Source organism: Setaria viridis, chromosome 9 (genome assembly GCF_005286985.2).
Source record: "Setaria viridis chromosome 9, Setaria_viridis_v4.0, whole genome shotgun sequence".
In the NCBI taxonomy this organism is placed as follows: domain Eukaryota; kingdom Viridiplantae; phylum Streptophyta; class Magnoliopsida; order Poales; family Poaceae; genus Setaria; species Setaria viridis.
In genome coordinates this window covers 312,819-326,532 of record NC_048271.2, presented here as the reverse complement: position 1 = coordinate 326,532, position 13,714 = coordinate 312,819, and the positions used below count along the sequence as shown (strand labels likewise).

The 13,714-nt window shown below is 47.2% G+C and overlaps 2 protein-coding genes across 3 annotated transcripts; both read right to left on the bottom strand.

The window, feature by feature from the left end:
• Window positions 1-10: 10 nt before the first annotated feature.
• LOC117838083 (probable xyloglucan endotransglucosylase/hydrolase protein 30) lies at window positions 11-2,139 on the bottom strand. The gene is made up of 2 exons (XM_034717960.2): window positions 1,624-2,139; window positions 11-1,151 (listed from the first exon to the last, which is right to left on the bottom strand). The coding sequence occupies exons 1-2, from the start codon at window positions 1,927-1,929 to the stop codon at window positions 381-383; spliced, it is 1,077 nt and encodes a 358-aa protein (XP_034573851.1). The 5' UTR covers window positions 1,930-2,139; the 3' UTR covers window positions 11-380.
• Window positions 2,140-7,933: 5,794 nt separating this feature from the next.
• Window positions 7,934-13,220, bottom strand: LOC117837860 (inactive poly [ADP-ribose] polymerase RCD1). Of its 2 annotated transcripts, XM_034717650.2 has the most exons (8): window positions 12,850-13,220; window positions 11,836-12,154; window positions 10,277-11,511; window positions 9,834-10,075; window positions 9,664-9,740; window positions 8,718-8,900; window positions 8,520-8,615; window positions 7,934-8,259 (listed from the first exon to the last, which is right to left on the bottom strand). In XM_034717650.2, the coding sequence occupies exons 3-8, from the start codon at window positions 11,347-11,349 to the stop codon at window positions 8,206-8,208; spliced, it is 1,725 nt and encodes a 574-aa protein (XP_034573541.1). In that variant the 5' UTR covers window positions 11,350-11,511; window positions 11,836-12,154; window positions 12,850-13,220; the 3' UTR covers window positions 7,934-8,205. The 2 variants fall into 2 exon arrangements, with proteins under 2 accessions (XP_034573541.1, XP_034573540.1); XM_034717649.2 differs by lacking the exon at window positions 11,836-12,154.
• Between the last annotated feature and the right edge of the window lie 494 nt (window positions 13,221-13,714).

Below are 13,714 nucleotides of genomic sequence, written 5' to 3'. Positions count from 1 at the left end.
TCGTGAAGCTCTGCACGGTAGAAACAGTCCAGGAAATGGGTGGTTTTCAGCAACATTAATCCCATGCATCACCTGGTACGGTACTTATGGTTGCGGCATGGTTGAAACCATTTTCTGGTAAGTTTAAGACTGCTACCACTACCAGTAGTAGTAGGTTGTGCATGGCCAATACCAACTAGTGTACTAAGCATGTGTTTCGTTTGAGGGTTGCGACTGTAGTAACGGACACCGCGTCAGGTGACTAACCATAACCACTCCAGCCCCCTCATCGATCGATCGATTCAGACATCGTCCCAGTCAAAGAATGAGTCGATCCATCAGGGCAACAATGGGTTGCATTGCATTTGCAATTGCGTGGTAACCAATTAGTAATTATACTACTAGTCGGCCTGCTGCAGCGACACCAGCTGCGTGGCCGGGCGGCGCCTGCCGGAGCGGCCGCGTACTCGGGGCCTGACGACCTTGGACTCGCCCCACTCCCAGAACTTCTGGCGCTCGGCCATGTTGACGTCGCACTCGGGGAAGGGCGCCGGGTACCGGTTGGTGTCGTAGCACACCGTGTAGAGCATCTGGCGCTGCCGCCACCGCCGCATCTCCATCCGCTTCCGCGGCGTCACGATGGCGTAGTCCGCCGTCATCAGCTCGAACTCCGCGCCGGCGCACCGGTCCCTGTTCTCCGCGGCGGCGCCGAGCTGCAGCTGCAGCGCCGCGGTGTCCTCGTGCCTCATCACGGCGGCGGCGGGGCAGCCGCGGAGGACCAGGTCGGAGAACTCGGCGGTGAAGGGCCCGCGCTTGTAGTTCACCTTGTAGCGGCCGTTGTCGGTGGCCCAGGTGGAGCCGTCCCAGATGGTGGCGTACAGCGCCATGGGCTTGGAAGGGTAGTCGCCGCCCATGGCGCCGGAGCGGGGCACCTCGCGGACCGCCACGCCGTCCATGTAGAAGATGACCACGCGGGAGGACCACAGGATGGAGAAGCGGTGCGCCTCCGCGGTGGGGTCGAAGGGCATCAGGTACCGCTCCTCGCGGCCCCGGTCGGTGCTGCCGTTGCCGTACACGTTGGTCTGCAGCCGCCACTCGTGACGCCGCCGGTTGCCCAGGAACTCGAAGTCAAGCTCGTCGTGGTTCTTCTCGAACACGTCGCCGTTGGACAGCTGCATAGTATATATTCATGGATCATCACTTGGATCAAGAATTGAGCTCATATATGTTTCATGATGATGACGAACAACAGTTTGATCAGGTGCAAGTGCAACGCAACTACCCATGACCGCAGCAGGTAGAGGAGCAAAGGCAAAGGCAAAGGCATGTGGACGTTGCAACAAACAACCTCTGCACAGGCGAAAGGCGAACTGCATGCAGACAGATTCATGGAAGTATGTACTCGATGGGATAGATATGATCAATTTGGTTTGGTTTTCAAGAACAAGGAGCAATCTTTTTTTGGTTTTTTGGAAAGAAAAGGAACAGACTTGCTCTGTTTCCTTTAACTTGGTTAGTATTAGTCAAGATGGATTGATTCCAAACCAAGAAAGAAATCGGCCCGCGGCGAAGAAAAATTGGAAGGCGATCAGATTGATTGATTGCAGTTGCAGTAGTAATGGAGTTGGGAAGAAGGCAACTCACGTAGAAAGCGACGACGACGCCGGCCGTGTGGTCCTTGGGCAACCTGATGGCGGCGCTGAAGAATCCATGGTGGTAGTAGTGGGAGGAGATGAAGCCGGAACCCGAGTAGCGGTTGAGCGTGAGGCGGACGGTGCGGTCGTCGGGAGAGCGCTCCATGTTGGCCTCCCCGAACAGCGGCGTGAATCCCTCGTCGAAGGCGATGGTCGGCACGTCGGAACCGGCCGCCGGCCGCGCCATGATCATCATCGTCAGCGCCGCCACGAGCAGGGCCACCGGCACCTGGTAGTGGTGCCAGCAGGCCGCCATCGCAGCCGCCGCCAAGAAGATGACGACTGGTCTGGGGGAGCAGGAAGCAAAGAAGAAGACGACGATCGAGTATCTGGCAGGAGAGTAGGAGAGGTATAGCAGCGTAAGAAAAGAAGCTGATTGCGATAGGCACCACCGCAGCGCTCGCGTCCCTCTCCGAGAGGCTGCTTTAGTAGGGCAGGAAAGCGAAGAAGAGAAGGAAGGAGGAGAGGTCAATCCAATCCAATTCCAATCCAATGGGCTCAAGGAATCGGTTAGTTAGGTTATTATTAGCTGATGACTGATTGGCAGCTGATACCATAGGAGCTACTAGGCTGCTGCTGGCTCATGATCTGACAGAGAGCGGCGGCCTACCTGGATGGCGGCGCACCAACCATGGCAACAACCCAACAGATTCATTAGTTGTTGCAGAGAATTTATACTCCTATCTATATATATAGAGGATAAAACTGGATGCAAGCAAAGCGTATGATTGACTACATATATATAGTATATATATTTTCATATTGGAATTTGGAAAAGGTGATCATCAATTCATCATGATCCGCGCGGCACGTAGACGATCGAATAATTTTTTTTGAATGAACGGGTACGGGATTGTGCCTATTTCATTGATAGAGCAGATGGATGATCGAATAATTCGGTGCAAGATAGGATAGTGCTTACTTTTAATCTTGTTGCTCGGCAAATTCAGGGGAAGTACTTGTGCATCTAGATAGGATAGTGCCCCAATCCATCAACCGTACTCCCATGAATTTGGTCACGATCGAACCTGCTTAACTTGACTGGCTGGTCATGGACGATTATTTTGACAGAGATAGCAAACCTACCGTCAGTTTTCGCATGGATCAAGTCCAGGTCCCATTCTTCACGTACGCTACAGCATGAACAGCAGGATACGACTCACAACAGGTCACCAGCAAGCTAAGTTGAAAACTACTACTCACGCCACGTACCATACAGCTGTAGCGCATACATGTACGTACTATTTAGATAGCTAGCGTATGCAGCATGCACCACAAAATTGAAAGGGAAAAAAAAGAAACAAAAGAGAAGATAATCGCGACGGACCTCACTGAATTTTCTCAGATATACAACTAGGAGAGGGAAAGCTTCTCTGCTTTTTCATTGCTATACGAATTAATTTTTCTCAAACATCTACTGCCTGACTGCCTCTGTACTGCACTTGAGTTCATAATAATCTAGTCAGGTTAATAACTTAATATATATACACACACGGACATGATGCCTTGACAAACAAATTTAATAATTAAGCTGATGTTCAAGTGTTGACGTCGCTTTTGATTTTTTCAGATTCATAAATTTCATTACGTATTTAGATATATATTATGTCCGGATGTGTAGTAAAATGTATGAATTAAAAAACAGCAACCCACTAATAATTTGGGCTGGTCACTGACTAGAGCAACTCAACAACACTGAGCGACGAGTCACATGCACCAACGTCACAAGAGGGGAGTTCGTGCATGGTAACATGGGATGCTCCTCTGCTCGTGTCTCTGCAGTTGCAAGGCCGCATGTCTGTCTGTCTGTCTGGGTGGGTGGATAGTAGATTCTCATTCGTTCTCTACATATGCGGCAATGACGATGCATGTCTATCTGGAGACTCTTGACACAGTCTGACGACGACCATGAGACCTTGTATGAGTATGACTAGTACTAGAGCGTGCAAAAGCAAAGCAGGTTGTGTCTGTTGGCCTTGCTTGCATTGGTCCCTCTTATCCATCCATGGCAGCCGGCCCTACCGAGATCCCAGTGTGGCGTGGTCAACATCGTAGTCATAGGCACCACATTCTGCTTCCACGTAACGGGCTTGTTTGCCTGAGAAAAAATGCTGCCTGAGAGTAGCCTGAAAAGTCGATGGTTTTTACCTGATCAGGCAAGTATGGAGAAAGTATGTCTGGTTGGTGCCTGAGCCTGAGATGCTAATGAGAAAAAAAATATACAACATAAATGTGTTTTGTGATATGCATAAATATATATTTTTTATTCACGGACATATATTATTTAGCTCACTTTCTCATTTACCTACATTATAGAAGAATAAAAAAATTAATAAAAGAATTTGGGTACGTAAACATGATTAAATGAAGTTTTTTTAAAACCGTTACAATTATTTTATTAAATGAAGCTTCCACTATTTGCAATATGTTGAGAAGTAAAAGTAGTGAAACAAACGAGCCATAATATTATAGGACCCAGCTGTCTTTTTTATAATTACCACCTTTGTCTGAATGCTTAGCACTCGATTAGAAGCCACGCAAAGTCGTTCCCAGCCAAGCGCTCGTTTTCGACTGTTTGGGTCTGAGTTCGTTGCCTGGACCAGGCAGTTGGCTAGGGCTGCATCCAAACAGGTGCCAGAGAAGTTACAGGCAGCTCTCCATCTAGGCAAATTCACTCCAAGGTTATAACCAAACAGCCCCAACATGCATGTTCTCATCTCAGACTGACCTATCGATTATGAGTATTCCTAGCTCGCTCACATTTGTGTTATTTTGAGAACTTGCAGTTTGCTGAGCTAGCTTCCTTGGTGATGAACACTGATGGTTGACCAATGCATGCAAAGCCCTCAAAATTAAGCACGAATGAACCAGCTAGCTGCTACCTTTATATGTATTGTAATGCGTAGGTTGGGAACATATACATTTTTTTAACGAACCGCAACGTAGTGCAAGTTTATATTGAGATATAGCAGAACAAAATAAAAGACAACAACTTGGGAGGCCATATGTAGGAAAAAGAAAAGAAAAGAAAACAAAACAAAATAGCTAGACTCGTCTAGTTGAATTGGGACGTCAACGCGGGTAAACACTCAACTCAAAAATCACCAAACCTTACTGGTTGGATTGTGACATCAACACAGTCGCACCATTCCACTCAAATAGCGGCAGCAGAGCACACTACACTACTCGACTTGCGACAATGCAAAGCCGAAGCATTTATCGCGACACCCTCGACAGTCTTACGCTCATGTAGTCGCTGAATCTTTAGGCGCGACTCCGCGTCAATAGAGAACTGAAAGAAACAGATCACACAGTACCGAGAAGACCGCCGCCATACCGTAACCTTTGCTATAGTGGTAACACCACACTCCACTTGACAGAGTGATACCACCAGATCCGGACCTTTCGCAAGCTGCCTCGCAGTCGCCACCACGATAGCACAACACACGGGGCCTCACCACATCCGCCGTTGGACTCCACCTTGCTCTCGTCACCTCGAAGAAACACCCGTGCGCACATGGGCCTCGCCACGTCCGCCATAGTATTCCATATCACGGATCCATTTCTTTTATCGCTGTCGAAATGGTGAGCAATATTGCCCCGCTTCATAAGGTCTCCATCGAATAGCTAAGCCGCCGTCGCAGGTCGACTTCGTCTCGTTGCTCAACCCGTGCACATAGCCTCCGCCGTCGTGCCCGCAAGCTAAAAAAGTCGTTTGCGCCATCTTCCGAAGATGTACCGTACCGAAGTAGTCCAGCAAAGTTGAGCAACCCGCCGCAGTCTACAAGCCTGCAAGCGCCATCCTCCGACACAATCCCACGCCGCACTAACAACTGCTAAGAAACACCAGCCGCCGCAGTCTGCTACAAGCAGCCAACCCGACAAATGTGGAGCAACCCCTAGCCACCACCACAACTACGATCGCCACCATGTGAGCTCAGCAACCCCCGTCAAGCTTGCCATCCTACATCATGTCACCTTGCCACGCCGCAAGCCTGTCGCGGCGGGACTGCCGCCATCGGTTGCAGCCTCCCATGACCAACGGTATCACCAGTAATGCCACATGTTGAGTTGGATCTCTAGAAACGATGCCATCAAGAGAGTACGACGCTAATGGCGCCGTCGTCGCTCGTACAGAATCTGAACAGGTTTTTCACCAGAGAAACCCGTGCAGCGGATATAAAGCTCTAACATGACGCCCCAACGGGAAGAACGACGCCCTGGAACGCCGCCACCATCGCCACCAGCAAGATCGTCGGTAAAGTTTTCACCTGCAGCATCCCATCCCTAGCCGCTGCACGTACACAGCTCGGCACTTTCAGGACCACAGCCATGGAAATCCTCCCGGAGGCGCTGCCGCCGCTGTGCCTCCTCATCCGCCGCCACTGCACGTCCACGCCCTGCGCTCGCCGCCCAGACGCGCTGCCGACCCCAGCTTCGCCACGCCGTAGGCACCGCGCCCACGTGTGGCCTACATGCCGCGGCCGCCGCCGAGACCGCGTGCGGCCCCAGCCTCACGGCCACCCCGCCCTTGCCGCCGGGTCGCCGCGCCCCTGCCGGGACGGCGCGCCGTCGCGCCTTGTTCATGCCGCCCGTGGCCGGTCGCCGACGCCACCTCTCCTTCGCGACACACCCGCTGGCCACCGATGTTCTGCGCAGATCAGTGCCCGGAAAGGCCGGATTCAACCACCAGGGCACCGGATCCGCCGGTCCGAGCAGCCGCCGCCGCACTCCCGCCGCAGTGGCATGGCCCGAGCGCGGCCTCCTCCGTCATGGCCGCACCGACGCGTCCGCCGGCTCCACCACGCGGGCCGCCGGCCAAGGGCCTCCAACGGCAGGGACGACGGCCAACCGCGCCACCGCATGCCACCTCCGCTGGCCACCCACGCTCAGCAACAGGTGGAGGAACGAGAGCTTCAGCATGGCCTGGGGGAAAACGAGAAAAGAAAAGGGATGTAGAAAATGCATGTTGCGATACAAATTATATCATGCATGTAGCCTATGATTAGACTATACTGCATGTGCGGCTGCAATGCTTTGGTAAGGATACCATATATCTGTTGTGAGGAGAGAGATGAATACCATATATTTGTTGTGAGGAGAGAGATGAAACTAACAACTAGGCTAATTAACATGATCTGTTACATACCTAGATTATTACTAGCTAGCGCATGATGCGAGTTCAGGACCTGTTTGGTTCATGGGATTAAAATTTAATTCCTGTCACATCGAATGTTTAGATAGTAATTAGGATGCCGAGCTAGTGTGCAATGCGAGCACTGGCATATCAGTCCGTAGGGAAGCTCAGGTCAGGTCAGCTGTGCAGTAGCTAGCATGCATAATAATAGTATGAATGAATTAGCGAGTACTTGTGATTGGCTGTCAGTTGTGGCACAGGGTCTTGTTGATTGATGATTGCCATTGCCAGCCATTCAAGGGCTGCTACCTACAATTCAGGTGACCCAAATTATTCAACCGTAGCATGCTGACCTTCTAGTTGAAACAACAGACAAAACCATGCACAGAGAGTATATATATCAGAAAACAACTGAATGTTGGTTGATGTCAATGGAAGAATATGGCTTAACCATGCAAAGAAAAGCAAGGAAAAATCCATCCATCAACCGCGTCAACACGCAACTTGGGTACACTACCGCAGGCTCACAGCCAGTAGTCAGCCACGCCTGAAACTGACATTTGATGTCGACCCGCACATTTGATTGCGCAATGAGAACCTAGGGGTGTTTGGATAGCAGCGGCTACTGTCACATCGGATGTTCAGATGCTAATTAGGAGGACTAAACATGAGCTAATTATAAAACTAATAGCAGAACCCTGAGCTAAATTGCGAGACGAATCTATTAAGCCTAATTAATCCATCATTAGCAAATGGTTACTGTAGCATCACATTGTCAAATCATGGACTAATTAGGCTTAATAGATTCGTCTCGCGATTTAGCCTAGGGATTGTGCAATTAGTTTTATAATTAGTCTATGTTTAATACTCCTAATTAGTGTCAAATATCCGATGTGACAGGGGCTAAAATTTAGCCCATGCCTCCCAAACACCACCTTATTCAATCACACCAGCCGAAACTGCTCACATTTGATTTCTTGTGCTATACATACATGGGATGGCCGGATGGGAATGGGGCACATAAAGCTGTGCATTTACAGATTACATAAGATGATGAGTGTTGCCTCCAGGCACTACAACACCAGGCAACAGCTGCTAAGAGAGATTTTTTTAAAAAAAAAAGTAAAAGCAGATCAAGCAGATCATGAATGAATGTATAAAAGGGAGAGTACAGAACTAGGGCAGATTGCGGGCTGGATTCCACAGAGGCAACCGAAATAGGCTACTATAAAAATTATTTGAGTTTTAATTTGTCAAGGCCTAAATAACTTTAGTCTGATATTACTACTACTACTACAACAGTACCCGCCCTCCTTTCGACTCCATGCGTTGTGATGTCGACAAAGCATCTGTGTACGTTATTCCTCCAGATATAAGGCTTAAACAACTGTAATCTCACTCCCTCCTTCCGAGTGCTCTTGGTAGCCCAGCTGCTGCCATCGGTGGAAACTGCAAAAGCCACAATTGCCCTAGTCAGCATCCTTCTACTAACAATTCAACATGCATCAATCAATCAAGGCTGTAACCATTATTAGATTATACTAGGGGTCCTTGGGGAACACTGACACAGTGACACTAATATATAATTTTTTGTTACTTTCTCGAAACTTGATTGCACGTGCATAACAAGCTTCATTCAAGATGAAAAATATTTGAAACAGTATACATATCATGCCAAACATCACCAGAACCAAAGGAAAGAAATATACCTTCTGCTGAAGCCTCATTACTGTAGAAACCAGTATCTGGTCACCAACTATTTGCCTCATCCGTATCACCAAGTCGCTCCTGCTTATCTTTTTCCTCTGTTTCGCAAATTATACAAGGCACGCCACGGTTAGTATGACGCTACGCATATTTTGAATGCAACCAGAAACCTCAAAATGGAGAAAACGAAAATTTACAACCTTAAATTCTTCATAGTATCTGATGACCAAATCCATGTCGGAACGAGGCACTTTTGTGGAAATGGCAGCAAAAAGCATCGAAAAGGGCATCCATGGTGAGGAGGGAGCCCTTGGAGCATGTCCCAACTTAGGTGCTTCTTGTTCAACAGGTGAAGGCGCCATGACTGGCAACCTAGGTCCCCCCTGATCCAAGCAAACAAGGATGAAAATGGCAAAGCTGGAAGTTACAAGGGAATTGCCAAATTAAAACTACATTTCAGGTAAGCTCGACACTTAGATGGTCACCTATTCAACTATATATCAGCTTTGTGGAGAACATAATTGATGACATCAGTTCCCAATTTCAGTAAACACAGTAATACAGGGGAGTTGGGCCAAAAGTGCATCAATCATTCCAACAGTTCTCATTTACAACCAAACAATATGATTAAAACCAGAAAACACAGAACAAGCACATGTTTCTTTTGTGAAATATTAAATTTTAGTTTATAACACATTCCAATTTTTGAAGGACTAGATGAGCGACATACATTCCATTTCCTACTCAGAAAATGTGCCCTTCCATGTTCCTAAATTTCTTACTTGCAATAAAACTTTAGCGAATTATGGCATTCATTTTCATTTATGTAGAGCACTATCAGAAATAAAGAATTTGACAAGTAGACATGGTAACTACATGATTAGGTTGAAGATTTAGCTGCAAGAAGGTTAATAAATGTCAACCTATTTAAATCTGGGTCATTATTTGGCAATAAAATAGCAAATGATATTTGATAGGCTCACATCCTTTTACACTAAATCATGTTATACATCAATGCATTCAGGTATGCGCTACGAAATGGGTAGCATGCAACACAAACATATATTAGGCATACATGTGTCAGTACATATACAGGATGATACAGCTACAAACAATATCACACAAGCTGAATCTGAAGAAGCATACCTTTGTTAGATTGTCTGGAGAACCAGAACTTGTGATCTCAGATATGTTGGACACGCTATCCTTCGAGACTAAGTATTCTGCAGTTACCAAATAAATCGTCTTTGGGTAACTAATAACACAGAAGGAAAATGGTAGAGAGAGAGGGAAAAAAAAGATCCACAAAGTAGTACCATTGATCATGGGAGGTACTTTGACAATAACAGCATATTCAGCATATATCTGTTTATGCACATTAGCATCCCATATGATATAATGCTTAGGATTTTGAAGATCATCCACGCCACTATCAAAATTTTCATTGCTTGGCTGGAATTGCTTTGATCCAGGCAAAACAACCTCAACATTACCCATTATTACACGGCACAACATCATTCTGATGACGCCATCTTCATGAAAATCTGAATAGCGGGCACTGTAAATAAACTTCAAGTAAGACTACGAGAAGCATTATTTCCTCAAAGTAAGAGAATTGAACAAAGGTAAAGTTCTAAACTAGTAGTTGCAATGAAGAAATATATGAAAGGGAGAACTGAAGATGCAAAGACAACAAAAGAGGTTAGTGTGGCATATAGGACTAAGAGCACATACTAATCCTAAACAGAAAAAAAATTACCATGAATTTGAGCAGTTTGCTGGAGCAAGACAAGTTCCAACACCATGCGTGTGGCCATGCTGCGGTTTAGCAATTTCCAGAGCACCTCGCATCATCATCTCCTCCATAGTACCTCTCGAGCAAGGAAGCCAAGCATAACGCACATTTGCGTTCCCACGACGACTTTTGGCCACTTCTACCTCCTCCTGGAAAAGACCAGAACGAACTTGCCCATGCTGATCTAGCAGTGGTGTTCTGTAGATACCAATAATATCTTTTTCTTTAAAAGGGTGGCCTAATCCTTGAAGTAACAAATTCCGCACAGCTGAATCAACACGCGGACCATTGCTTCGCTTGCCTGTAGCAGCTTGTATGATTCCACTAGAATGTTCATTCAAATGGACTGAAGGACCTGATTTGTTTTCACCAATAGCTTCATCAAGTTTATTATGTGCTTCCAGGTTGTCCTCCGCAATATTATTGATCCTCTTACCATGAGATACTACTTCACCAATGGATACTGAACTTGAGCTTTCAGCTACACTTGTAGACATCCCAGCACGCTCAACAGCTTCACCTTTCTCATGCTGAGATGGTTTAGACATGTACAATCCAGAAGATAAATCTGGAAAGAAGTCTTCGCCATGATCATCAACCCATGCTAGTGGTTTGTTTATGGTCATCTCATAATCTACGCAAATCATATGAATGAAATCCAACAGGATGTGCTTGTTCTGGAACACTGCAGTAGTAATTGGCCTCTTCAATTGGAATTCACGTTGTGCTAGATTGACAACATCCTCTGGAAAATCACTCCAGTCACCATGTTGGTAGAAAAGCACACGCACAGGCAGCCCACTTCTCTTAAAGTTCCAATACGACTCCAATATACCTCCAATCCCACAGGAAGCCACTTTAGACTTCTTAAATTGAGCTCTGTCATCAGATCTCACAAGGTGTTTCCTTGGATCATGCTGAGACAACACCATCGCATCATTGCCCTCAGCGTGCTCCTGAGCAGTTTCACGCTTTCGCTTGCGATCAGTAGCTTTGAGCACATGTTTACCCAATGCCAGTACGTTCCTCTGTTCCATTTCTTTTACACTGACTCAACCCAAACCAGGTAATTTTCTTTACAGATGTACACTACCAAGTCAAACCAGTTAGTAAATTCTAACTATTGACACCTAGACTCTGTTAGCATAAAATCAACTCCAAAACGAGGCACACTATCCAAAACGGAAAGTGAAATGGACCTGAGACCAAAATGGAAAAAGAGAAAGAAAGGAATTAAAATGAATGAAATAGACAAATGTAGAGCACAAGTGGAGGAAAAAAATGAAACTATTATGGTAAACATATTCATTTATGATAACAGGACATAAAATGCATGAGTTAACTTCAAAAATTTCCCTGTTGACACATTGCTACTATTTTATTTCTTCCCAAGTTAAAGGCCCTTTTCCAATTCCCATATTATTTAATATTTAAAGTTGTCAATGATTAATTCAATCCAGGGAGTTTTCTTGGTTGCAAATTGAACGCAATTAGTAAACAACTCTGCCAGAGTGATTCTTTACCCCTCGCAGAGTAGAATTGTGTTGTGTGTACTTGAAACCATCTCTCTGGACACTGCTGCTCCAGGTATGGCTGGTAGCCGGTGCAGGTTTGCAGCCACAACGAGGCAGCAGCAGATAATAACAGAGAGAAACCGAGGCTGCCGCAGCAAGCATTATCAGCATGTCCGTGTTTAAAACAGCCACCTTATCTTTTGCTCTTCTCTGTGGCCATTGCCTGGGACAAAGAAATGGCAGCCGCAGCAGCACCCCAAGAACAAGTTCCATTGCCATGTCCCCGCTAGAACCTCAAATATATAGATACATGATGACCCCTGAGGCCCTGATGTGCAAAGCTCGTTATGCTCATTATGCAAAAACTGCAACATCAAACAAATAGACTTTCCGATACTTGTCTAGCATTTGTACGACATTACTTTGCTGATTACACGAGACATGACTCCCTCCCACGCACTGAGCAGACTCCCTCCCACGGTTGATTGTCACTAGTAGTTATGGTAAAATCACTTGTGCACTTAACAATATGAACAATATGGTATTGTGGTAAAATCACTTGTGGCAACTGCTAGAGCTGTGCCTAGGATGACAAAGGAATAACACGCACAATCATGATGGAAGCACTGGGGGCAGGGATTGCTTTCGTATTGTGTCACTAAACCAAAAGAAATTGCTCTAGGATTCTATTCATCATCCTACCTAAGAGACAGCAGACGCATGGCAGGGAAAGGCACTACAGTACTAGCAGCACAAACTGTAGAAGGTATACAAGTAGTGCATGTGAACACGAAATTAAAACACCGTCGCTTCTATGATGAATGAATTAAACATCATTTCTGTCTGTGACTAGATTAAACACTAAATCCAACCCCGAATTCCAAAAGGGAATTGATCAGAGCACATGATAAACTGCAGATGAAGCTAAATCGGAGCACATACAGGCACAGAATTGAAGGGGATCGGAAAGCAAGCAGGAATTGTAATCCGGAAGGAGTAGTAGGAGTGTAGAAGCAACAGTACCAGTGGTAGTTCATCGCCCCCACGGCGGCAGATTGGGTAGAGACTTCTAGTGAAGCAACAGTGGGTAGCTTAGCTATGTATGATATGGATTGCAACAATTCTTCAGTCGGGCCGGGCAAATTAAGTAGATCGGGAGAAGGAAGGACAGGCAAGCAGAGCGCAGGCTATGATGGATGGATAGATAAGATAAAGCCCGAGGCTTTTAATCAATCAGTGAATCGAGGGGCGGGCGCACGCTGCTGCTGCTGCTGCTGCCGCGGCGTCGTCCTCCTCCTCCACCTCCTCGGGCTTCCTTCCTGTGGGTCGGGCTCCGGCTTTCCCTTTCCGGTGGGCGAGAGGAGAGGGGAGAGCGAGGCGGCATCCTCCGGGGTGCGGGAGCGGGTACATGTAGCGCTGGCCGAAAGGGGCGGGCGGTGATCGGGCCGTCGGTTCCATCCTGTGGGCGAGATCGGACGGCGAAGATGGGTCCGGGGGTGGGAACGGGGTGCGCGAGGGCATTCCGGGTGAGGTCCTTGGTTTGGTTTTGGTTTCTTGGGGAGGGGGGCGTGGACTTGGCGCACCGACCGCTTCCCGGAAGGTCTCCATCGCTGACGTGGTGGGTCTCCTCTCCTGTCCTCGCCTTCCTTTCCCTTTCTTGTTGCAGCGGCGTACTTTTTTTTTTCTTTGTTTCCTTCTCTCTTCTTTCCAAAAAAAAGAAAAGAAAAGAAAGGAATCCGTCTGTTGGGCCGGACCGGATCCACAGAATCCACCACACTGACTGATGTCTGTCGGCCCACCTACCCAGACAGCAGCAGCAAGGGACAACAGGGCCATCAGGCCCACAAGGACAGCCTCTCTTTTGTGCAGAAGGATCGCCGCCGCGCCG

Coding starts and splice junctions, on each gene's coding strand:
- LOC117838083 (XM_034717960.2), bottom strand. CDS start 1,929: ATGGCGGCCTGCTGGCACCACTACCAGGTGCCGGTGGCCCTGCTCGTG. Junction 1,152..1,623: donor GCGTCGTCGTCGCTTTCTAC/GTGAGTTGCCTT, acceptor TATACTATGCAG/CTGTCCAACGGCGACGTGTT.
- LOC117837860 (XM_034717650.2), bottom strand. CDS start 11,349: ATGGAACAGAGGAACGTACTGGCATTGGGTAAACATGTGCTCAAAGCT. Junction 9,741..9,833: donor AGTACCTCCCATGATCAATG/GTACTACTTTGT, acceptor TGGTAACTGCAG/AATACTTAGTCTCGAAGGAT. Junction 8,260..8,519: donor TAATGAGGCTTCAGCAGAAG/GTATATTTCTTT, acceptor TGGCTTTTGCAG/TTTCCACCGATGGCAGCAGC.